At 34.8% G+C, this 27,180-nt stretch overlaps 1 protein-coding gene across 1 annotated transcript in view; it reads right to left on the reverse strand.

Annotated features, from left to right (window-relative positions):
* The window catches only part of LOC565819 (novel protein similar to elongation factor RNA polymerase II (ell)), an 86,759-nt gene that overhangs the window by 32,994 nt on the left and 26,585 nt on the right, over positions 1 to 27,180 (reverse strand). Inside the window, exons 3-4 of the mRNA XM_689088.9 lie at positions 10,048 to 10,172; positions 4,586 to 4,749 (exon numbers count right to left, since the gene is read on the reverse strand). Of these exons, the coding sequence (XP_694180.3) occupies positions 4,586 to 4,749; positions 10,048 to 10,172 (289 nt within the window). The remainder of the gene's footprint in view (positions 1 to 4,585; positions 4,750 to 10,047; positions 10,173 to 27,180) is intronic.

Genomic DNA, 27,180 nt, shown 5'->3' on the forward strand with positions numbered 1-27,180 from the left:
TTAATGATGTTTTACTGTTTTATGTTTTAAAAACAAAATGAAGTTCAGCTGACTTCACTATGATTCTGAACTAAACGTTATGGTATTAATCCTATTAAAGTCGAATTTCAACAGAATTTTACAATGAAATTTTAATGAAGACACAAGAACCAATGATTGTTGTTTTTGAGATTCATGTGACACATTTGAGCTTCTGCAAGAACAAGTAAGGTTAGTTCTTGTGCACTGGGTTCTGTTAAATCTGTCCTAATAATCAGTGTTGGGGAAGTTACTCCCTCAAAAAGTAAGTAGTTGCATTAATTAGTTACTTTTTTTGGAAAGTAATGCGTTACATTACATTTAAGTTAATTTTTCTGACCTGAATTCTGAACTTTTAGAACTTGAAGGGTATTTTTCTTCTATATATATATATATATATATATATATATATATATATATATATATATATATATATATATATATATATATATATATATATATAAAAGGGAGAGAGAGAGAGAGAAAGAGAGGAGCTCTGCATTGACTGCAACATTGTATAACCTGCACCTTCATTTACCTTAAAAAAATTAAGATTAAATTAAATAATGATTTCATCCTTTATTCACCCTTGAATACCAAATTTGTCTGAGTTTCTTTCTTTCTTTATATATATATATATATATATATATATATATATATATATATATATATATATATATATATATATATATATATATATATATATATACATACCTACATAACCTATAGTTCCTACTATAGATGGCAATGGCAATGTCAACTTTTTTCCCACAACATACTTAATTATCTTATCTTGTGTTACACAGAAGAAAAAGATAAATAAAAGAGCCTTTTGAGTGTGAGTAAATATTTGAACTACCCCTTTAAAAATCGTCATTTGTGCTATGAAACTAAATAAAAGTCTCGCAGGTTTGGAATAAACCAAACAAAAAAAAATTAAAGTTAGGGGTGTGCAGCCCAAATGTGTTTAGTAGGCAAATTAAGACACTGACACTAACACACACTTTTTATTTTCCTTGTTAAGAAGGGCACTATTTGCTTTCTTCAGTGAAAGTGATTCAGTGTCTTTAATTGCCGGGAATCAAACTGATCCTAATTTTCTCCAACCACTGAAGTGCCGTCTTTCACTCCAGTTTTCTTCGACATGAGAGGCCTGAACGACGCGTGTCCTTCTCTCTAGATGTCGCTTGGGGAATTGCAGACTTTGCTTCAGAGAGAGACCCCATGTATAATTCAGTATATTTCTGCAGATGAAAACCTAATTGATCCCCAGCCATGGTAATTAAAATCCCGGGCTAAACTTCATCCACCCAGCATGAGACTTGTTAGCGCATACTTCTGGCAGTCTCAATCAGATTAATGGAACAGGTCTGTGGCTTCATGCCTGTGTCATCGCAAGATAAAGTGACTGGGGGGAGGGAAACGAAACAAACGCAGCTCGTCTGATACACAAACATCTCTTCATCAAAAACGTCCTGCTTTGTCCTCCAGATGAATGTTATTTGTAGGACATGATGAGGGGTGTAAAATAGGAAGAGCAATAACAAATCAAACTGACAAAGCTGAAGAAGCTGTGTTTTTATTCTACCTTACAATTTCACTGTTTATTTAACAACATTTTTCTTCCATTTTATGCATAATAAACAAGCATGTCTGCTTAACATGCTAGAAGCAAATGGTTTGTGTTCTACATGACATGGTTCAAGCTTGTTATACAACAATGCAAATAATTAAAAGGATGCTCAAATGATCTTAATTTATGGTTTATTTGATATACTGTGTTTAAATAAAACCTAATTTCTGTTTTATTCTGTAAAGTACGGATCAAGGCTACTATAGTTTTTATATATTTAATAACTACTATTATACTGTACTAGTACTATAATATACTATTATATTATACTATTGTAGTTAATGAAAACGAACGAAAAAAAAATTTTAAACTACAACTGAAAACATTTTTGTTAACTGAAATAAAAATAAAAACAAGAGAAACAACTGAAACTGTATTCTGTACATACAAAACTAAACTAAAATTACAGCAAAAACATCCTTTGTTTTCGTCTTTGTGTATGTATTTAAAATATACAGTATAAGCCTACTGCATGCTTTTTAGAAGTAAATCTATTTACTTCTGGTTCTCCAGTCAGTCCTCGTCGCTGCTCCCATGACAAAAACAATGCCTGGACATGACAGCAGCACTGTGACAACATTTAATACGACCAGAGCAGGAACTTGTATTAATTTAACACATTTGTGCCAAATAATGGGTTTTATTTCCATATTAGTGATCCCAATCGCAAACGAATCATTCTTTTTTACCAATCTTCTAAATTAACTGTTTGAACTATTTCACCAAATCGAACTGAATCATTTGATTTAATTGCGTCTCTAGTAAGCACTTATATACAAACATATATTCAGTAATTAGAACTTATCAGAGGTTACATTGAGATCAGATTTGAGATCCGGTGAGCTGATAATACTGTGTATCTGTGATTCAACAGGTGAACCAAACACAAACAGTACATGACATCCAGCCGGTGTTGTCAGATTGGGTGGGTTCCTGCCCAGTTGGGGGGTTTTGAATTTGATTGTGTGGGTAAAAAATGGCATAGGCGTGTTTTGAAATGTAAATGTGATCTGCAACTTATTTAGCAAAACATAACTGTGTGCTACTACTCTATTTACTTAGTAGTGACCAGTGCATAGCACAAACCGCGTGGGCCCACCCACAAGAGAATGTGAAAGCAAGTTGTGTGAAAATCTGAATCCCCAGACAAATCTGACTCCCCTTTGCCTGCACGCGCATCACGCAGCGCCTGCAGTTAAACTCACAGCGGTTTATCCTGACACTTATCGTTCTTTTTTTTATTTTTTTTTCGCAACTGACAGCAAGAACAAACATAGAAGCGTTGTCTGCTTGACAAGCAGCACCTAATTATGTTTAAAAGAATTTAAAAAGTCAAATAGGATGAATTAACACCCCATTTCTGAAGTAAAACATTCTCTAATCAGTGTTTTGATGTGATCCGGTTATGTTGTGGTTCTATGACTGTTGGTGTTCCTTGCTGTATGGCTAAAAAATTATGATAGTTAAAGTAACTAGGTTAATTTCGATTTAAATCAATTAAAATTAAATAAAATATGAATCTAATATTTTGGGCGTTTTTGTGTGTTTGGGCGGGTTTTGGATAGCTTTTGGGCTTGAAAAAGTCAGCTTAATCTGGCAACACTGCATCCTGCTGTGACTGAAGCAAACTTGAACAGCAGCAGCGCAGGTAAACAGATGGCTTAAATGAGAGGATCTGGCGAAACAAAAGTTTATTTCCTAACAGAAAATTGCAATGGAATTGAAATAAGTGAATCATGCTTCAGTTGGGTTGCCACACTTTATAGTACAAAACTTTTCAGATTATGTTTTAACTGACTCTAAATTATAATTGCCGAGTACATATTTTTGATTTGTTTAGTCAAAACATGGACAGATTGAAACACAAAAGATCCAGTTTGCGTTAATAATTCGAACTTCCCATTACTACTGTGTATTTAACCTCAGAAGCAGCCTTACACACATATTGTACTTAGGGCAGCTATCTTGTGGGCTGTTGTATTTGAATTTGAGAATGGGTGGATGGTAGTGGTAGATGGTAGTGTTTATGTTGCCTCTTAATACATGTTTAAAAAAATGGTTGAGTATTATTACACAATATTTATTCTAATGTTTTTGAATCTTGCACCTAACAAGTTTACGGAAAAAAAATAAAATAAAAATTAAAATAGTTAACAATAAATAAATGAAACCAAGCAATTTCAAAATATAAAAACTAATTAAACTAGTAAATTTGCCCTTTAAAAACTATTTAAATCAAACCAAAATAAAAATAAAACTAATGAAAAATCTTATTTAAAAATAAACTATTATACTTTTATACTATTAAACAGATATTTCTTCCACATCTATTGTCTGAATGTATTGCCATTTGGTTTCTATTTTAAGTTTAAAAACTTCATTAATCCCACAGAGGACTATTAAAATAGGGCAGTAGCATCATGACACAACATGAAAACAAAACCACACAAAAACCAATATGATAAAGAATTTTAAAAACACATCATTTACAAAAATGTCACTTTTTTCAACAGAAAATATCAAAAAAGCCAGGTATTTGTATGTTTATAGAATTATTAGACAACATTACCAAAGCTTTAACATCGGGAGAGTTCAAAAATAAATATATGGTTTAATAATTCATATTTTCCAATCACATCATAATATATTTAATTGAAAACTGTTTTTTTTTTTTCAAAAATAGCACTAAATGTCATCTAAAAAAAACTTTTTTTTAATATTTTGCATATTAATTATTATTATTAGAGAATTATTAAAACTGCATTTTTTTTTTACTTTTACTCAACTATCTGTGCTTTCACTTGAGTATCATTTGGACATGATATTACATGGGTATTATTTGGGGGAAAAGTGTTATTTGATATGTTTAATGAGAGATAATTGTGTCTGTGCATATGGAGTGGTTCTTTGTGTGCACATGAGCTGGATTCTTACTTGGACGTGTAGATCCAGGTTTGATTTCGATGGCTGAGCGACTCCAGATGTCCTTTTCCACTTGAGACATGCGCTCGCGGGTCATCTGGTAGGAATCGTCGGTGGCACACACTGTGATTTTATCCTGAATACTGCCCTGACCTTCCAGACGATCCCTGCCATCTCTGAGCACAACAACAGCAAAGAAAAGTTAATAAAATTACTGAGAGAAAAAAAAATATGTGGATTTGTTAAAATGTTTGGAAATTAATTTCACAAGCTTGGTAGAAATAGTCACTTTTTTTTTTTTTTGGAAAATAAACAATTAGGTGATCACCACTCAACAAAAATTTAAAGTGTGTTTATGAATTTTTATTAAATGTATATATATTATTAAAATGCTAAATTCTATTTTATACTTATATTAACAGTTTTTCACACATTATACTTTATATTTTGCACAGTAAGTTATTATTTTAATGCCTTTGCTTGCCAACACCGCATTTATTTAATGTTACTTTTAAATATACACTCATGGCCACGTTATTAGGTACAGCTGTCAAACTGCTCGTTAACTTCTATCCGCTTAGTAAGTGGTGACGTGTTGGTGATGTATGTAATACTGTTTCCTGGTCCAAGCCGCCACTCATTTGAGTTGAGAAATTATTCCTTTATGATCACTTTTTCATATCACACATTACAGTTAATTTTATATAAAGTCGTGGTGTTCACAACAATCCCTGGGCTTGCTGCATAATAAGTACCAAAATTTTAACAATTTATAAAAAAATGAATCACTTTCTGGTCCTCGGACTTTAGGAACGGACATATATATTGCGATCGTGAGTTTTAAAATTATTAAATCGCTTTGTAAATGTATATTATTGCCATTTCATGAATCTCCCTATATAGTTGAATAGAGCGCTTTGACTCGGAAGCCGCTTTTGTGTGACGTCACACTTAACAAGCAGATTTCTAAACAGCCAATTACATGGCAGCAACTCAATGCACTTAAGCATGTAGACATGGTCAAGACGATCTGCTGCAGTTCAAACAGAGCATCAAAATGGGGAAGAAAGGTGATTTAAGTGACTTTGAACATGGTGTGGTTGTTGGTGACAGACGGACTGGTCTGAGTAGTTCAGAAACGACTGATCTACTGAGAATTTCATGCAAAACCATCTCTAGGGTTTACAGACAATGGCCCAAAAAAGAAAATATCCAGTGAGCGGCAGTTGTGTGGGCGCAAATGTCTTGTTGATGCCAGAGGTCAGAGCAGAATGGCCAGACTGGTTCAAGCTTACAGAAAGGCAATAATAACTTAAATAACCACTCGTTACAACCGAGGAATGCAGAAGAGCATCTCTGTATGTCTCCAACCTTGAGGCGGATGAACTACAGCAGCAGAAGACCATATCGCGTGCCACTCCAGTCAGCTAAGAACAGGAAACCAAGGCTACAATTCACACAGGCTCACAAAACTGGACAATAGAATATTGGAAAAATGTTGCCTGGTCTGATGAGTCTCAATTTTTGCTGCCACATTCAGGTGGTAGGGTCAGAATTTGGCGTCAACAACAAAAAAGCATGGATCCATCCTGCCTTGTATCAATGGTTCAGGCTGGTGGTGGTGGTGTAATGGTGTGGGGGATATTTTCTTGGCACACTTTGGGCCCATTGGTACCAATTGAGCATTGTGTGAATGCCACAGCCTACCTAAGTATTGTTGTACCATGTCCATCCCTTTATGCCCACAGTGTACCCATCTTTTGATGGCTACTTCCAGCAGGATAACGCACCATGTCATAAAGCACAAATCATTTCAGACTGGTTTCTTGAACATGATAATAAGGCCACTGTACTCAAATGGCCTTCACAGTCATCAGATCTCTATCCAATAGAGCACCTTTGGGATGTGGTGAAATGGGAGATTCACATCATGGATGTGCAGTTGATAAATCTGCAGCAACTGTGTGATGCTATCATGTTAATATGGACCAAAATCTCTGAGGAATATTTCCAGTACCTTGTTAAATCTATGCCACGAATGATTAAGGCAGTTCTGAAGACAAAAGGGGGTCCAACCGGGCTATAGTATGGTGTATCTATTAAAGTGGCTAATGAGACTGCATTTTAACTTGCTAAAATAAATTTTTACTTTTTAAAATGTAAATTATTCATATGATATTCTGAATATTCTGAAAATAAATTCACTTATTTTATCTCATACAACTTTGTTTTTTATTAACTAAGAAATATTATCATACATCACTGACTTCCAGGTTTATTTAAGGGCATGATTTTGAAGTTTGGACATGCTAAAAACAGCACTGTGAATGAAAAAGGCTAAATGAGTCTGACAACAGAAATTTCATTGAAAGCACCGTGAATCAACCTGCTATGTAAAGACTGACATGTTTAATACCTCGCTCCCCATTGCTAAGTGTCACAGCCGCTCCTTTGTCTGCAGAGCAGCCGGAAAGTCAGTGACTAATTTATGACTAATAGCCTTAACCGGTTCTTGTGGAATTGCTTTGCATCCTCTTTCCCACAAACCAATGTAATGCTATTCTTCAGCAAGACAAGAGGAGTATTGTGAGACAACAAGTCTCCTTTGAGTTTCTGAGCGAACGGATCAGTGCCACCCTGATCAAGAGGCAGCAACTTCACAACCCACCGTGACGCCAAATACTGTAATGCCACTTGGGTTCAAAGGTCACAGTAAATGTTGATCCTAAAAAACAACCACCTACACTTGACACTAGGGCTGCCCAATATATCATTTTAGCATCGATATTGCAATAGGATCATTCGCAATAGTCACATCGCAGGATATGCAATGTTGGGTGTGTATTATAATGCATCACTTGCATATGTTTTGATGCCTGTGATTGTATAAGGATTTTAAAAACACTTGGGTATAAGAAACTGTACCATTTGTGACTTTAACTATGGTTAATTTTACTGAAATATTTTTATTTTTATCTTTCAGTTACTGTACTTGAATACTATTAAACTCAGGAAATGATAAAACACTTTATTTCAGTTGTGCCTTTTTCTTGATTGTATTTATAGATGGTTATACATGACAATACTCACAGCACATGCAAATACAGAAACGCACCGCAAGTAGCACAGACAACAATGAAAATGTGTTAGGGACCCCTACATTTTTATAGCTTGTTTATTAGATTTTATGGAGACGCATTCCCACTGCAGAATCATCCCAATCGATCTAACATTATAAATTCTTTTCAAATAGAGGTCGTATGGTGAAATTGTGTTCATATTAGGGCTGGGCGATATGGCAACAATGCAATCTTGATAATTATTTACCATATTAAACGGTAACAATATTTATTTAGATATAAGCTGTTAATGCTTCCAGATTTCAATAGAGTACCCCAACAATGACTAAAGCCACAAAACATTTGAGGGTATGTTAAATGGCATTATTTTCGACAGATACATTGTTGTTGGCCAAAGATTTGATACATTTCTAATATCAACACACTTCTAGATTCCCATTGTTGCACATTTCTGCTGTGTGATTGGCTCTTAGATCAATATAGAGTAAAAAAAAAAAGTCCAGAGCTTATTATTGTTATTGAAGGTGAAGGTATTTTTTGTATGTATGATTATGATTTACTGGAATGAAAAAGAGGCTGTGGGCAAACATCGAGCAGCCGTCTAGATGATTGGCACAATTTAACAAATGTATTTTTTTAATGTTTTGGACTGTTGGAATTTTATTGTATTGATGTAAATATACTATTTTCCAGTGAGATAATGTTTTTGAAGGTGAGGTTAAATATTTCTTGTGTGGTTAGTTATGTGTGTTGAGGTGAAGGTAAGATTCTCTTTAATCATCGAGTGACCGTCAAATGTATTTTTTATTGTTATTTGTCAGAATTTCATTGTATTGATGTACACTTGGCAAATGATAATAATTGATATGCTATTTCTCTGTGAAATATTGTTTGAAATATGAAGGCAAATAGTCCTTATGTGGTTAATCTGGAATAATGAAATGAAAATGAGAGTGGCCATCTAACTAATGACGCATTGTGACTGACTATGGGATAAAAGGGTGGAGTGAGAGGATTGTTTCACACACTGAGAAAGACATTGTGCCGAAACGTCTTTAAATCACCCAAAGAATGTCAAAAGAAAAAAGAAAAACAGTTCAAAGCAATTAATTGATGAGTGCGAACCATTACCTTTTTGAACGATAGCATTGACAAGATTGATGCAACAAAGAAGTTTCTTTAAAATCCACAAACGCGCAGGGCAAACTTCAGCACTCTGTTATTGTAATTGACAAATTTTATCGTGATTCAATATAATACCGTTTATCAGCCTAGCTCTAATTCATATTGAATATATAGAATCGCAATATTTAATAGCAAAATAAATAAAAATTTTCCAATATCGTGCAGCCCTACTTGACACCAGGGTCATTTGAATATTATTGCGATGCTACTGTTGTTCTTATTTAACATATTTATTCTGCATCAAGTAACAAAACGATTTTAATTGTAGTACAATAAAGTAATGAACAGATTAGCATTCAAGAATAAACAACTTCATTAAGAGCTGTTGTGTTGTGTAGAGCTTCGGCGTCGAGTGATCGCCGTGACCCACGATGCCGGCCCTGCATGTAGCCGTGCATTTATACTTCTGCATGCGGCTTTTGTTGCTCTGCAATAACACTTCTGAAGAGCTAGCTGGCAGTAGGTTATGTTCCTCTGTATCGAGTTTCTTAGCGGGTGTTTTGTTTTACTGAATAGTAGCTAAAATTTGTAGCTCTTTGGGTTATAGAAAAGTGATAAATAATAAATAAAATAAAATGTATTATTATTATTATTACTCAGCTACTACTTGCCACAAAATGTAAACATTTGAAAAAAAAAAAAACATTGTGAAAAAAAAAACTTTTGTAAGGTTTATTAATTTTTTTAATTAAATTCAAAGCTGACAGAATTGGCTAAATGGAGCACACACTAACCTATGTATTATTTACCTTAGTATAGTGCCAAAATATCAAGATTTGCAATGTGACATATAAGCATATAAAAATGGATGTGACTACATTTACTGGTAGTCAAGATGATTTAAAGTGAGCTTGTGTTGTTAGTTTTAGTGGTTGTTATCTAGAAATAGAGTACTTTGGAATGTGATGACTAACCAATCAGAATCAGGTTTTTAGACAGCCATGCAATAATAAGGGAAAAGCTTTTATGCAATTTTTCATGTTGAACTTATTGAGCTTATGTTTTGAACTTACTGCTTTTACTATTATTATTATTAGTAGTAATAGATGAAGTAGTAGTAGCAGCAGCAGCAGCAGAAGTAATATTTTTTACCAATATTATTATTATTATTAATTAATAATTATTAATGTTATTATTTACAGTAATATTCTTTTTATTGACACACTGATTGAAATGCCGACTGACTGACTATTTGCATCAGTATCTTACCCCGAAACAAACTGGTGAACACAATCAAAGCTGGCCTGAGGTTTGTCTTTACTGTCGCTGGACAGGTAGAAGGAGAACACACGGAAAGCATCAGGAGAATCAGAGGACGCTGGAATCTTGATATACTGTAAAAGAAAAAGTAAAAGAAAGACATTTCAGACTCGTGTTTGTAAGTCCAATTTAATTCAACATGAAATTTATAAATACACACATACGCCCCGCACAACTATACAGACAAACAGTTTAATTCCAAGAAACGGACATTTATTTATACCCCAGATGATCTATTAAACGGCTATTTTAAGCAATGTAAATTGACTTGTGTAACATACAAACCAGCTGAATGACAAGAGGACTTAACATCCGATATACTACACTAAAACCCATTCCATCCCTTGTATAACACACAGGCTTTTGCTCATTAATAAAAGATCTAGTTCTTGCCACTTGCATCAACAAAACGGTTTGTAAAAACATCTTTTATTCAATTAAACTACTCCGACTAGACTCCGAATAGAAGAAAAAAAGTTTATCTTGAGAATCAAAACCATAAAAGCTTTATAGATTAGAATGACTTGCATTGATTGGCTGATTTGATTGTAATCCTTAAATAACCAAATCAACCGATGCAAGCACAAAAAAAATGTAATAAATGGCTAGGCCTGACACAATAATCAATATATCGACTTATACAACAGTTCTGTCTGGCTCTAGAATCTGGTTGGCTGATAGCCGTGTAATATTCTGAAATAACGCCACTCGTACAGCCTTCTCACCCTTCTGTATTACTCCGCCCACACAGAGTTACAGCAGACCAATAAACTCACCACAGTTTGACAAATATTGCAGCTGTTGGACAACATAATGTACTTTTGAGTCTTTAGGTGAGAAATGTAGTTGTTTAAATTGCAACTATGCAGTTTATAAGGATAGTGCCTATTTTAATTATTATTTCGGAGATCATTGTGTCTGCATTTATCATACTGAGCAGAGCAAAGATAGCTAACGTTCCGCCACAAGATGGCGACAGAGACCGCATAATAAGCTCTTAGAGGAGAAAACTCAGTACAATTTTAAACTACAGCTGATCAAATCATTAAAAAACAGATAAGTGACTCTTAAATCTATCTGTCTCTTTTGTATATTGTAGTGCTGTATTAATACCATAGTCTGGTAGTGTTTCTGGTACTGTTTCCTTTGCTTTGGCTTTTTTGGGGTTAATTATTGTGGTATTCCGATTGCAACAGAGAAGTACTGGGAAATGTCTCTAGACTGATGGCATTTCATGCCATTCAGCCTTTTAATCTTAAAATGTCAGCAAAATCACCTGTTTTGTCATCACTTCAAACATTAAGCTAGAAAAAACTTCAAATACTAGCTCTAAAGTGACATTTGTAAAGTAGCAACGGTTTCTGCTGTTCTGACATCAACTGCAGATGTAAATGAATGGAGGAAGAAAGTAGTTCCTCATACAAAATAATTTTAGACTCTGTGTTTGATTTTTCATTTTTATATACATGATTATGCTGTCAAACTGTTGTATAAATGCAATATCACACTCGTAGCAGTGCGATGCGGCTGGATATCTTCACTGGAGGGACGCTAAGGCACTTTACAACGCACGTCCCCACCAGTGCTGATATACAGTCATATCGCACTGCTGAGAGTGTGATATTACTCATTTATCGCACAACACATAAAAATAACCTCAATCATTTATGGTGATGCACTATATATCACCCATACATAAAAATAAAAAAAATAAAATTTTGTATTATAATGCTATTTTATTGTTATTCTGGCATTATATAATGAGTGGGATAAAATGGTCTAATGACAATAATATTATCACAATATATGTTTGGTGCAATATAACGTACAACAAAAAATAGATATCGTGACAGTCCTACACATGGTATTTTAAAATGTTATTTTTGCACATCCTTCAAAATACTATGATTTAACTTTTTGTTAAACATACATTTTTAATCATTTAAAAACACTCATATGTTCTATTCCTTTATACATTTTTTGAAGAACATATGTTGTTTGATTTTTAAATAAATATATCCATTACACTGAACAATAATATAATTTTTTTTCCTCCACATTATAGCTATCTTGAGTTACTGACACATAAAATAAGATATTTGACAGAATATTTATGCATTGAACATAAAAAAAATATTATTTTTTCTATTTTTAATGTGAACACACAAAATGTGTCATCTCATCTATAATCCAAGTGTTTTTTTGCCTCATAAGCATAAACATTTGGTTTTCTGTAAAGTGTTGTCAACAGTTTGAATGGGTTTCAAATTACAGTTGAAAAAACATTTTGTAACATATGGGAGCAGCAAGAGTGTTCATGAATTTATAGCCGTCGCACAGTTACATAATTGCAGTTTACAGCAGATTATAAGAAACATAAAAAAATTCCATTAAGTATTTAGTAAAACAAAACAAAAAATCCTATTTCTGACACAGACAAATATATAGATATAAACAAAATGTATTGTCTTGGGCCAATAAAAATGTTGGCACAACAAATTTAAAATCCTCATTGTGCTTAAATTATATAAACACAATTGCATGTCCTTAGAACAATTGACACTTTAATGAGAGACAGTTGTTTGTTTGTTCTTCTTTTGAAATAACTGTGATCCCTAGGGGGGCTTTTTTGAGACATGAACAAGCAAGAAAGCCAAAGAAATCTTCCCCATATTCAACACAGTAGATGCTTGCTAACTATTAGAATACAGTAAATCTAGGCACTTATGACATAATTAGGGTTAGAATGTGGGTTAAGTTTAGGGTTAGTTGCATGACATGTAACGAGACATCTTAAAATAAAGTGTTACCTAATATGACAATCGTATAACTGCAAAGGCCACAACTGATTAATGTCTGCCTAATCTCTCTGTTTTAAAATTAGATAGATGACTATTTTGATAAACCGCTAAACCATTTAACTGATCGAATTAAAGCTGAAACTATTAATTATGATTGTTTTTATTTTGTGTGGACAAGTTTGAAATATTTATTATATTTGTTATTCATCAATTACACAACACATGAATATTGCGTTGTTCATATAAAATGTTTATTGATTGTCTTTATTGATTAATACAAAAGATAAAGCACTCTTAAAAAAAAAACAAAAAAAAAAACAATTTCATTATTTTCCAAAATTGCTGATCCCCTAGTTAAACATATACTATAAAAAGTCCTTAACCTATTTGCAAATCAGACAACAATGGCTGTGTGTGAGAAATGTGTTTTTATAATAAAGGATTAATGTATGAATTTGATCTCCTTGTATTTTAATTATGTTTATCTTCTAAACATAAAGTATAACAGTATCTATTTATTTTCATTATATTTAGTTAATGGAAAAAAAAGCTATTTATTGTTAGTTCTTGTTAACTCGGCATATGTTAGACTCTGGATTTACACTATTAATAATAAATGCTGTACAAGATGGTTCATACTTAGCATAGTTTACATAGCAACTTAAATTAAGTAACTTACAACTAATGACAATTATTTTAAATTTAAAAAGTATTACCATTTTGTTTTCTGATTTTTATATAGCAAACCACGTTTTAACTGTATTTAGTAGTATTGTTCTTTTAGCCAAATTCTGACCTCAAAGCCGAAGTTGGAAACTAGTTTTTATGTTTTTTTTTTTTAAAAGGATGGTCCAAAGTTTACTTTTAAGGCTTTTTGGGGTGCAAAGCAATGTGTGCTCAAGCTTTATTTGTAAAAAATCACGTTATGTTTTCATACATCTTACTTGATTAAATACAGCTACTCAGCTTACATTAAAACAACTGTCATATTTTCTAGTTCCTCTGAAAGGCCTGCCTTCAAGAGGCTCTGATTGGTCAGCTAACATAATTTGCAAATCAGCTCCACGTCACCAGGAAAAGAGTCATGTGCATTCACTAGAATGCGCTGTGTCTCAGCTGTGCAAACACTGTCAGTTAGCGTAACTGTTAGCTGTATCAGTTTGAACCTGAATCAGACAGAAAATGAAAAGGACACAGCTGATATTCGGAATTAGCATGTGTAAGTTATATGAAACGTTCACATATCTTTTGTGAGTTTGCTATTTGAGATGTAGAATACACGCATAGAGGGACACTGTAGCGTTGGCGAAGATTTTGGGTGATTTTGGGTTTGACAGATAAATACAATTTGTAGCTAAATTGTTAACGGTGCCAAACAGCATTTCCCATTGTTTACATCCTTGTTTACTTTCCTGCTACAACATACCAATAATATGAAATGGCATGTCATAGATCAATTTTAACAAATTAAAATAAGTACAGGTTTGGGCTCACAATCCGCAGCTTCATCTATTAGTTTTAGAGCTATTTTGTTAGAGCTGTTCCTTTTTTGAGGAGTTTTTAGCTGAATCCAGCACTGAACTGGAAGAGATTCTTAGCGTTCTCTGCTATAACATTACAGCGCCTCTGTCCACACCCCTTTGCTGTGCAGGGTGTATGCGCGTGGTGAATGCATGTAACCTGAAGCATTTGTGATCTCACTAACCTGGGTGTATTTTGTCCCCAAACTTAGTTCGCTGTAGGCTGTGCTCAGCTATCTCTGTAAAAGCCAATGTCTCCCTTTGCATTGAACTTTCACTGCATTACATTCAGAGATGTTGTTTACGTTCAGAAAGCTACATTAGACATCAACGAAAGTTTAAAATATATCGTAGTGGACCACCCGTTTTTAAAGATGGTAACAAGTTAATTGTTTACACAGATGCTACATTTTATTCTGTCATCCCAAATGTTGTTCATCCATAATGTCAATGGTTTTATTTTCAACTGAAAAGAAGCTATGTTTAGGTCATGAGACCACTCCAGAAGCTACAGTATAAAGCATTCAGCTAGAAGAGCATCAAATCTGCACACTGAAGGGCTCTGACTGATTCATGCCAGATCAACTGCAGCTCAGAGTTTCTGTTCTGAGGCAACACGAGGGTCACGACTCAGTAACTGAGTCAGTTACGTAACACCCGCAGTCATCTGAGGCCGATCAAAAACAAACGCAGCCCTGAACGACTAACATCCACAGCGCGACCTCACTACCTGTTCAAAGTCCTTTGAAAAGAAATCAATAAGATAACCGGCCAAAGCCAAAAAAGCAGTGCTTTATGACTGCCAAATGCAATGACTCTCATATAAAAACGTAGCCTAAGACGGCTCTTTCTGACATTAAAAAAGAAGATTTATTCTTTAGGGAAGGCCTACAAACCTACTTTTACTAATACAGAAAGCCAATTCAAAATACAAAGTCATTAAGCAGCAGGTATTGCGGTGTCGTTAAAAACAGATATTCTTTTCAAACAGCCTCTAGCCCAAAAATAAAAAAGATGGATCTTTTAATTGAAGGGGTGTCCTAGATGCTGAGGAATATGAATAGGTAGAGTCTGCATAATTTAAATACTTTATTTTTTGTTCAAGTGGTTTTGTTATTTGTACTCGTAAATGTCCAAAAAGTGAGGAGACAAACGATAATGACTGTGGACACAAAAAAATCGCTTGAACCATTTAAACTGGTTTTCAGGGGTGTGTGATTTTTCCATAAATAAAATGGCAAGGAATAATAACAAGGCACCTTTAATTCCCACTGTCAAACAGAGCCACGGGGTGTTTTCAAATATGCAGGGTTATGCTGTGTGAGCGAGTTTGGTTAAAGACTGGTTTAAAGAATGCATCTACATATCCTAAGGCATGAAAGTGCTCAGAAAGCATAGTGAAACATTTGTGCATAGAGATTGAGCAGTTTTCTTACCAATAACTAAAAGAAACTCCACAAGTGCTCGAGTTGAAACCTTCCTCAACAGCAGGTGTTTGCGAAACAAACCATAACAAATATGAATACAACATCTGAAATGCTAAACAAGACAAAATAGATCAATAGGATAAAAATAAAAACTGCAAAAAACACAACCCAAAAGGCAATATGAAATTGCTAAGATTATTATTATTATTAATAATAATAATAATAATAATAATAACGATAATGACAGTAATATAGATTTTTAAAATAATACTTACAATAATAACAACAACAACAACAACAATATGACATCAATAATAATAATAATAATAATAATAATAATAAGATACAACTAATAAATAAATAAATAAATAAAAAAAAACACAACAAAAGAGTATATAAATGAAACCAAAAATAAGTAGAAAATAATGATAATGCATCATGCATAAATTATCACGTTTCATACCACTTGGTATTGATAATTATTGAATATTTTTTAACAATACATTTAGGAATATTAGGATTTTTTTATTAAACCACTTTCTTTAAATTTACCAACATTACATAGGCAAATAGTTTTAATAGTCAAAAACTAAAATATTTCAACAAAATATCTAATCTCTTCATAATAAAAAAAAACAAGTGTTAAAGAGACTCTTAAACTTGACATAAAATGTTACAAAGTGTGTGCAATGGTAAAGCGTAAATACTGAACAATCAAAGCAAACTTTAACATAGATCATTAACTGTAAAGAGTCAATAATATCAATAAAAGAACACCTCAAACTCTGTAAACAAAACAAATTATGAGAATCAAATCTGAGCTTTCAAGTAAAGGAACCAGCCATTATTATTCAAATACATATTACAACATTACAAATTGTGAAGTTCAATGACTATATTACCCTTATGCTAAAAAATCTTTCAGATGGGGAGCTAGTGGCTGGGATGCACAAGAAAAGAAACCAAAAAGCCACTTTGGCGATATCTTTATCTCCTCACTGCTGCTATGGCACTCATTTTCATGTGTGTTGTTATTCTGACCTGAAGTGACAAGCACGAGAACATGGTTTCCTTGACCATTTGCAATGGGTTAAACCCGTTTATTATCCTAGGGCTGCCACAGTGGAATGAACCCCCAACTTATTCAGCATAAGGATGCCCTTTCAGCTGCAACCCATAACTGGGAAACATCCATACACACTCATGCTCTACAAACCAGTGACCTTTTTGCTGTGAGGCGATCGTGCTACCCACTGCACCACTGTATATATTTATATAAAAATATATAATGAAAATGTAAAGTTGTCTATTACTAGGCTATTGCTCATCTTATTTGTGGGTGTCTTGGCATTGAAAAGTTTTAAAACACCTGCTCTATAGAATGCAATATGTTCATAATCACACAGGTCCCACACAACCATGTGTTTCATAAACATTTTAGAAAACTGACCTCTTCATTTTTAGAAATGCGCTGGACTCATTTCAGCTGTGTCTAATGAAGTGCATAAATACACTAGCAAGCAATTTACCGCCCTACAGATCTAAAAACAGCATATACAGGCACCGCAGGAAAGGATTTTGGGCTGTCACAAATGCCCGGTCACGCAGTACAACCATGTTGGCCACATGGAGCCAATAAAAAAATAAAGCTCTCAGTCTCAAAAAAACACATTCAACTCCACAACCCCCACAGAATAAACCCTGCCCCTTCATTATCTGTTAGTTTTCCATGCGACAAGACCAGCAGTCACAACATACAAGCAAACAGTAGCCGCTACTACGGTGGACACTAGGGATGATGGGGGTTGAGTAAGGGAAATGATGGTAAATGACCCAGTTATGTCCTTACTGCTTCAAAAATGAGGAAGTAAGGAATGATCAGACTAATGCATCATTTCCTGCAACAAACCAAAAAGAAAAAAACGTCCTGATTGCCCAAAAGCTAGTCCATGAAATACAGCTGCTTTTGGCCACTGCAAAAAACGGTAGCTGCCTTCACCCAAATTCAACAAGTCATTTCACGGAGGTCTCAGATGTAGGTCAATGGTGCGAAGGAATGAATAATCATTTGCGTTTCAAATGGCCACACTGATGAACAAAAGCCAGTCACCTCTGAGGCATCGGCAAAGCCATGGATTTACAGTCTTTACCACCCCCCCCTTTTTTTTGCCAAAGCATCACATCCCCCATCCTCTTCCCTCCAGGAGACAAGCGATCCCCCCCCCCCCCCCCGAACCCCTGGTCTATAGTACATTCATTTGTCGACCCCTGGCTCAACCACCAATACACACTTCATATTCTGATTCTAATCAATGTCATGCAGGTCAGCCCATTCTGGGGGCTGCCCTCTTTTTCCATCCCTGGTTTCCTCCTCGATCTTCATAACCATATGTCATTTAGCCCCGTGGTTCCCAGATACTGTCTCCAGGGAAAGTGTGTGTGTGTGTGTGTGTGTGTGTGTGTGTGTGTGTGTGTGTGTGTTCTGTTGCATTAGCTTTAGTGTGTGTTTATTTATGATGACGGGAACACATCCAGCCAGCCAGATCTGATTGAAAGTCTGTACACACAAAACATGATGACTATCGGGGGACCAGAGGGACATTTGTATAGTTCCTATAACTATTCTGGTGAAAGCAGACACTTTTTTTGTGTTTGCACCATTATTTTAATATTTATCATTATTGGAACTCCTTTTCAAAACATTAAATTAGTTCATATTTCATATTTTATAGTTCCTATAACTATACAGTTGATAAAAGACACTTTTTGCTGTGTTTGCACCATAGAAATTCAAAATAATTGATATTATTTATCATTGTAGGAACTCGTTTTCAGGGCATTAAAGTTGTTCCTATTTCATATTTCATAGTTCCTATAACTTAACCAACTATTACGGTGGAAGTAGACACTTTTTGCTGTGTTTGTGCCATAGGAATTAGAAATAATATTTTTAATTATATGAACTCCTTTTCAAGGAATTAAAGGTGCAGTAGGTGATCTGCCAAAATGCTAACCGCTTAGCTTATTGTCTTTGGACGGCGGGAGCGACTATGATTCAAAGCCACATCCCCTGAAATCACGAGCGCGCGCACCGCGTCACAACAGCAGACAGACAACCCACTAGTTCATGTCATTCGCCAGTTAGTTAGTACCAGCGCTGGGCAGGAATTACATTTATTACCCACACTTACATGATATTTCAGAGCGAATATTCAGAGTAGCATGGTAAACAGTATAGGAAGGCTGTCATTGTTCAAAAATGACCCAATGTGAATATAAAAGCAACTTCAGCTCAATAAAGCAGGTAAGGCAGAATAGTGCTATTTACTGATGTTTTGTTGTTAAACTAAATATAAATCTACATTATTGATGCTGTAAAAGGACTTTATGAAACTGAAAATAATCACATCAATCTGTCACCAGGAGATTTCAGTGGCTGAACAACACGTCTGTGCATACAAGTCATTCATAACAGAACACAATCTAACATAAGCTTAGCCTGACTAAAATAGATCTAAAACAGAACATTACCTGTCTAATAGTAATACTTCAGCCATGGTATCGTCCTTCCTCCAGCGTGCTAAAAAGGTTTTTAAAAGTTTCAATTCAGCATTTGATTTCTCCCGGTCTGTCTCGTGACCGCATGGCCGATTATGCAGACAGGCACGCGCGAAATTTCTCTCATTCATATATACTTTCGTGGCAAAACGAGATATATCCATTTTGAGAAATGTTAGTAAAAAGACATCAACAGTCAAGTTCATTCACAATTTTTGTACATTAAACTATTACTTTAGCTCAGTGAAGGCCAGGAACACAATATTTTCAAATCCAGGATATTTTTTATTTAAATATATGTCCATAAATAGTTCATAAATAAATCAAAAACTAAGCCAAAATGCATCATATTAATCATTGTCAAACATCTTAAATTAGTTAAAAAAAAAAAAAAACAACTATACATCATAAATATCTTCTTCTTCTTCTTTGGCCTTAGTCCCGTATGGTTGCGGGGTCAGCTCTTTGGAACAAGTCCTCCATTTAGACTTGTCCATATGATAACGACTTTTTTTTACACATTCCAGCCGGCCTGTCATCTGGGCCTGTCACCTTCATACACTCATACTCTACGGACAATTTAGCCTACCCAATTCACCTGCAGCATGTCTTTGGACTGTGGGGGAAACCGGAGCACCCGAAGGAAACCCACGCGGGAGAACATGCAAACTCCTCAAAGAAATGTCAACTGAGCCGAGGTTCTAACCAGCGACCTTGTTGGTGTAAGGCGACAGCACTACCTACAGCGCCCATACACCATAAATATATGGAATAATAAACAAAGATATAATAATAATAATAATAAGATCCTGAGTTAGATTTGGCCAGAATGTACACAACACAACATAACTTTTTTTTTTTTTTTGCAAAACGCTATATCCACCTTAGGCTGTATTCTACTACAGTAATACCATTAAGAAAAGCGAGTGAATCAATGTTTTGTTTGATAAGCAAGATTAAGTTAGTTAGATAATCGACTTGTAGCTTGTTATAGAAAGAGTGGAGGGTGGCTCCTTCCACACCGCTGCTGAAAACCAAATCTGTGTGATCAGAGTGGGCGGAGCCACGGTGTCAAAGATTCCGTGACACAAGCTCGCCCTGTCAAACTTAATGTATTATTTTACTGTAATAATAATAATAATAATAATAATAATAATAATAATTATAATAATAATAGCTTATGTATTGCTTGTTGTGAAAAAGCAAAACCTTTATTTTTCTCCATAACAACCTGTGCCCTTTATGTTTCCTTATAATAAATCTACAACAACAAGAATTAATGTGAGGTTTTAGGCTATAAATAATAGGTGCAACTGCATAAATAAATCTTCAGATAGGCTACTCAGCTACATGTATGAAATTAGTTAAAAAATATACAAAGAACACTTAGAAATGTAGCCTTGCAGACAGGTATCTTGTGATGGGGAGAAGCGCAGGAAAAAAGGCGCTCCCTGACCTTCCTCTTGACATCAGTGGAGACTCATTCCCTGCTGCATTTGTGTATTGTTGACAGACGCTGAAGTATTTTGTTTTGGTCCACTTTTGTAGCTTTTTATCCAATTTTGAGAAGTTGAAGGCTTCATCTTCTATCGCTAAATCAATGTGCAAACTCGAAGTCACGCTTTTGTAAGTTAATCATAAAACAAGTACCAGGTATGGGTATGGAACACAGTGGAAAAGCCCCCAAAATGCTTTTAACCAAACCAAACCACCAAACAACACCCTAGCATGCAATGGAAAAGTCCCTTAAATCACAGGAACTTGCCTGCAGACCTGGTTCCCCAAGAACCAATATGCATTTTTCCCAATTTCTTGGTTGAACAAAGAAAGGACATGAGGTAAAGGCAACTGACAGTGACTTCACTTACTGCATTTAGCCAAATCAACAACTGAAAAACAGAGGATGCAATGATTTCATCTGTGTTTTTATTGCATGTTTTGTGAAAATGTGGATGGAATGTAGAAATAAGTTATGCAGCTAAATCACCTTTGACAGCGTGTAGAAATTGCTAAATTTCAGCTTGTAGTCAACAGCCTTATAACACTGAGGCTGAGATAATAACACAACGCCATAGACTAAGGCAACATCTAAATGTCACTAACGTTAGGTTTCTGAATGTACATTGTGATACATTAAAAATACTCTGCTGCCAGTGCTGATGTTGTATGTCATGCATTCACCCAATCAACATGTACTTGTGTCATTGTAGTTCCTATTGTGCCAGGTTAGACCCTACTCTAAAGGAGCTAATTCCCCCCATATGCCAATAATAGAACTAAAACCGTTCCCAGTCCCAGTGGTGCCAGCATGACAACTATTTGTGAATAAAGTGTAAGATAGGTCCTAAAGTTCATTATCTTTCAAGTTGACTTACTGTATTTGCCTTTCACTCTTTTTTTTTTTTTTGTATTTAGTCCTCCAGCAAGAGCCGACGCCCAGCTTGGCAGGTTAAGACTGTATCAGTTTTGTTTTTCATAATAGTATATCAATAACTTCAGAATGCAAATACAGATTGCTTTTATTAAGGTTATTATATATTTATATAAGGTTATTATAGAAATGTTATCTGCCTTAGCAGTTTGTATCTGTGATGATATTTTACTAACCCCCCTCTACACACACACACACACGCATAATACCCATGTGTAATGATTCTTATCATGAATAATCATTGTCGTGTTTAATTCAAAATATATCATAATTTAAACTTAAGTTTAGGGTGCATAAAATATTTATGTATTATATTTATTATACTATTATAGTAATATATTTTTATATATATGCAGTATTTGACAAGAATACAGAAAAAAACAGAAATACCACTGTACAGTGAATAATATATGTTTTAAATATAAAAAAATGTGATCTCTTCTAGAGATATCTAAGCTGCATTTTCAGTACTGTTAGTGAAATCTGTCACATGAACCTTTGAAAAACCATAATGTTCAGTTGATTTTCAGAAAAAAAAAAAAATTTATTCTAGCATTGAATACTTCCTAACGTCTATAATGTCAAATGATATTGCTGGGTAAAAGCTTATGAAAATTTATAAATGTAAAAGTTTTTTTTTTTTTTCAAAGTCAATCAACCAATCAATCCAATAAAGTCCAATACACCAAACTAGTTTAGATCTTACCACCACAACCAATTTCATTAAATAAATAAAAAATTAATACATAAATTACAAGAGCGAACAAAAAAAATGGTATATAACTCTTTAGAATACCCATGATATTTAAATTCATAAAGGTTCTTTAGACAGAAAAAAAAGAAGATGAATTAAATAGATTTACAATTCACGGTAACAAACTATTAACCAACACCAGTTGCTTAAAAACTACTAATTAGCTTTAATAATAGTAAGTAATAGTTAGTAATGTTTATTAATAGTTGGGTTTAGGTTTTGGGCTGGATTAGGGATGCAGAATAAGATCATACTTTATAACTATTAATGAATAGTTAATATCTTAAAAGTGCAATATGTAAGTTTGCAATTTGTCAGTGGTTGAACTAGGTATTGCACTCCTGGATCAAAACACACGGAGCAGGTTGCCAGATTGAGGAGCAACAGAAGTGTGCCTGACTATTGAGCCTAAACACTGATTTAAATCTTGTTCTAAAATAAAAAGCAATGGCATGCGATTGAAGGAATATTTTGTTTTTGTCCTATTTATAGTTTAGAAACTGTTTTATTTTTTGCAGCTGAACAACAGAAAACTTGAGGGCATGATCACCTCAGGTACCCTGATGTGCTTTATTTAGTGTTAAAAGCTAATAATGTGAGTTTGAATACCATTTCTCATGGCATTTATTGTCATACTACTGAAGGCAGCAGCAGATAGTTTACTTAAAATAAAATAAACCATTTGAAATAGAACTTTAGACCCAAAACCAGCATATATCAGTGATTCAGCATCTACATTTAATAATGCTAAAGAGGTTTAATATGTATTAATTGGATTATAAACCTTACCATTTCATAACTGAGTGCATATTCTGTGCTTCTAAATGGCTGTAATTACATTTTTACTGTGTTTTGTCTGGTCCAAACAGCCAAATTGCACAAACACTGCAAATCTTGTCTCGTAGCGTGTTGTTAAGACAGTTTTACAATGTAACCTGCTCACCTAATGTTTACGTTTGTAGTATTTATGTTTTTTGGTAATTGTTACCCTAATGTTGAACTCTGAATCAGCGTCTCATTTCAGAGTCTACTACTTTCCCCCCGGAGGTCGCATTTCGGTCACAGATGCATGAATTGAGAGCCTTTCTGACGGAATGAATGAAATACGTGGTTTTCCACAAAGGCAAACTGGAGTGCTGAAATATAATTGGCTAAACTGGCAGTGGGCGGGTTAAAGGGACCAAAACAAAGACAGAAGTTCTGGCAAATAACTTACATTTTCGAAGCAGAATATCTGACTTCAGCTTTGTTTTCAGATAAACAAGAATGTTCACTTGGCAAGTTTATTAAATATCTGCAAACATATTATGGCATTTTTATGCTTTAGAAAAGTCAAAAACTTTTATACAGTATATCGTTAATAATCGATAAGTAATAAGCCAATAAGTTATAGCATGAATTGTGACCTGAACTAAAGTGTTTCCCAATGTTTCTCATACTAAAAAAAAAAAAAAAACGAGCACAAAACTATGTGGAGCATTTAAGAGTGTAATATTGGCTTATATAGCCTAAATGCTTTTTTTTTTTTTTATCTGAATGGCGTTCTTACAGTTATATAGCAAATCAGTGAGGTTACTATGCCAAGCAACATTACTACAAGTTAAATATTCTCCACCACCAATAACATTGCAGGTGAGCTTAATCCACATAATTGCCAAATGGCATCGGACAGACAGAATTCCCAAATAAACCACAAGGGAGCAGAGGCTGAGAGAAAGCGTTCCTCTGCAGCACATCTTCCGCCACATCTGCCACACTGTGCCATGTGTGTTTGGAGATGTCAAATACTTTCATTCTGCTGTGAGGTGTGAAGTGGCCTGAAACAGAACGACTTAGCGGCCCCAAACAAAGGCCATGCTTTGTATAGCAACCATGAAAAAAAAAACAATAACAACAACTCTGTTTCTTTCTAAGAACATTATAATATGTTTTATTAGGTGGTGAGATGCACTGCACCCCAGGTTTAAAGCACTCAAGCGTTCTCGACTACCAAGATTTTACGACTATAAATGCTCGTGTTTTGTTCCCACAAAGTGCACATCTGTTTGGAAAGAAGAGAAGCTGGCGTGTTGTTTCAGGTGCTGTTTTCTTTCCCCTTTTCTTAAGCCGTGTTGAGTCAGTGTATGTAAGAGACGAAACAGAACATCTCGTCCTGACGCTTAGCATTATTTTTTCAAGCTATGTACTGACAGCCACCTAGTAAACAATTACCACTGCCATGCAGTCGACTTGTTTAACCAATCCCCTACGTGTCCGAACAAATGGAAAGTTTCTCGCTGTCCTAAGACAGCCCGATTTTATCTCTGCTCCTGCAATTATAGTGCTAGCGATGATGACTCTTTGACTTTGACCAGTCACGTAATGAGCACCTTCCTCTTCAGAGCTTAGTTTACTTTGGCCTGGTTAAATTAGTTCCGCTGGTTCGCTCTGCTCTACAGTCAGTCTTCATCGTGATCGTCACCATTGTTCTCTTCATGTAGCGCGCTCGTCTACGGCTCCTGTGAGGCGCTCGTCTTTTGTTCCTGCCGCATGTGATGCCACAGAGTTCGGCCTATATTATTCATAAGCAGCAGGAACGTGTGGCCTGTGTGAAGGGGTGGGGGTAGGGTGGGGTTTTGGGGGCATTCCTGCCCAGGACCGACAAACAGGGCTACATGACCCCCTGATCCAAAACGGACAGAACCGCTCATCCGAAAAACAAAAAAGAGGGTGGGTAGGGGGGTGGAGTGACAGAGGAAGAGATGAAGAGAGAGAGAGAGAGAGAGAGAGAGAGAGAGAGAGAGAGAGATTACAGAGCTAATGATAATATACAACATCAGGAGCAAGACAGAGGAACTATTGGAACTGTTAATTATGAACTGAACAAATGTTATTCTCAGAGTCATTGTCAAAATATCTGAGTGCTTGTTATGTCAGTTGAGGATGACTGGGCTGGAGCTTGAATAGTTTTTTTTAAATAATGATAGGCAATACATTTGAATAGATTTTTAAACTAAATAAATAAATAAACAAATAAATAAATAAAATAAAATAAAATAAAATAAAATAAAATAAAATACAATAAAATAAAATAAAATAAAATAAAATAAAATAAAATAAAATAAAATAAAATAAAATAGATTTGAAAGTACAGCTTGGTACATTTCAGTACAGTCTACACACTTTCAGTAAATAGATTTTTTGTAATGAACCACTGGTTTACCAATAAAACATCTCTAAATGTATTCAATTCATTACTAACAGACACCAAACTTTATATGTATTATTAGTAATACTAAGCATTACCACTAAAAGAAAAAAATGCATGCAAAACATTTCAATTAAATGTCAACATAAGATATTTTTTTTTAATTGACCTCTGAATCTAAACACAATTGTTTCAAAATCTAAGGGTAAATCGTTTTTTGTGACTTCAAATCACAAAGTCGCAATGTTTTGCAATCCTGCAAAATTTCTAATTTAATGGGAAACAATCTAACCTTATATAATCCCATAAAACATCCAATGTCAAATCATATAATCAAATTAGATATATTTAAGTTTGCAATTAATTATTTTACAAGACTTATAGACGCTGCATATGCAGCGCATGTGAGGTATCTGAGCGAACACGTGCTTTGACACTCTCGCCGGTTTTGGTGTAGGGAGCATAGAGAATGGAATAATCGGCAATAGACACTGAGCCCGGAATCGAATTCAGGTTCCCGTGAGTAAATCTGTGCAACTTCTCGATGCTCTAACCCAGGGGTGCCCAAACTCGGTCTTGGAGGACCGATGTCCTGCAAATTTTAGCTTCAACTTGCCTCAAAACACCTGCAAGGATGTTTCTAGAAAGCCTAGTAAGAGCTTGATAAGCTAGCAGAGGTGTGTCTAATGGGGTTGAACCTAAACTTTGCAGGCACCCCCGGGTCTAACCACTAGGGCAGGGGTGGCCAACCCTGTTACTGTTGAGCCACCTTCCTGCAGATTTCAGTTGCAACCCATATCAAAAAACACCTGTCTGTAATTATCATGTGGTGTTCAGGTCCTAATTAATTGGTTCAGGTGTGTTTGATATGGGTAGCAACTGAAATCTCCAGGAACAGGGTTGGCCACCTATGCACTAGGCTATATGTTTTTCGGCTAGACACCGACTGTCTCCTGACCTTTAAAAAAAGCCCAATCTTATTCAAATTATATTTATCCTAATATTGGTAAATAGATATAAATGAGATTTGTGTGCTAAGATGAGCAAATTCTACATGCAAGTGTCCTCAATTTTCACCCAAATCCTCATCACAAATCTCTTACTAGTCAAAACAGCACGTAACAACTGCAGATTTAATTTTTTTTTTTTATTACAGGCTAGTCACAAATTTAAAAATTGAAAGGTCGACGAGCAGTATTGTGTTCACACTTTGGCTTCAGACATTAAACAATAACAGTGATAAGTGGCATTTAAGAAAGGAGACACCTAGCGCACACCATCTTACAAGAAACCCTGTGTTTTACTTAAAAACTCCAGGCTCCTCAACCACATCCATTGATGATCTGATGAGTGAGTGTGCCATGAGTCACGTAGTGTGAACGCAGCGCATGAGCTCGCCTCTAT

This window comes from Danio rerio, chromosome 18, assembly GCF_049306965.1.
Source record: "Danio rerio strain Tuebingen ecotype United States chromosome 18, GRCz12tu, whole genome shotgun sequence".
In the NCBI taxonomy this organism is placed as follows: domain Eukaryota; kingdom Metazoa; phylum Chordata; class Actinopteri; order Cypriniformes; family Danionidae; genus Danio; species Danio rerio.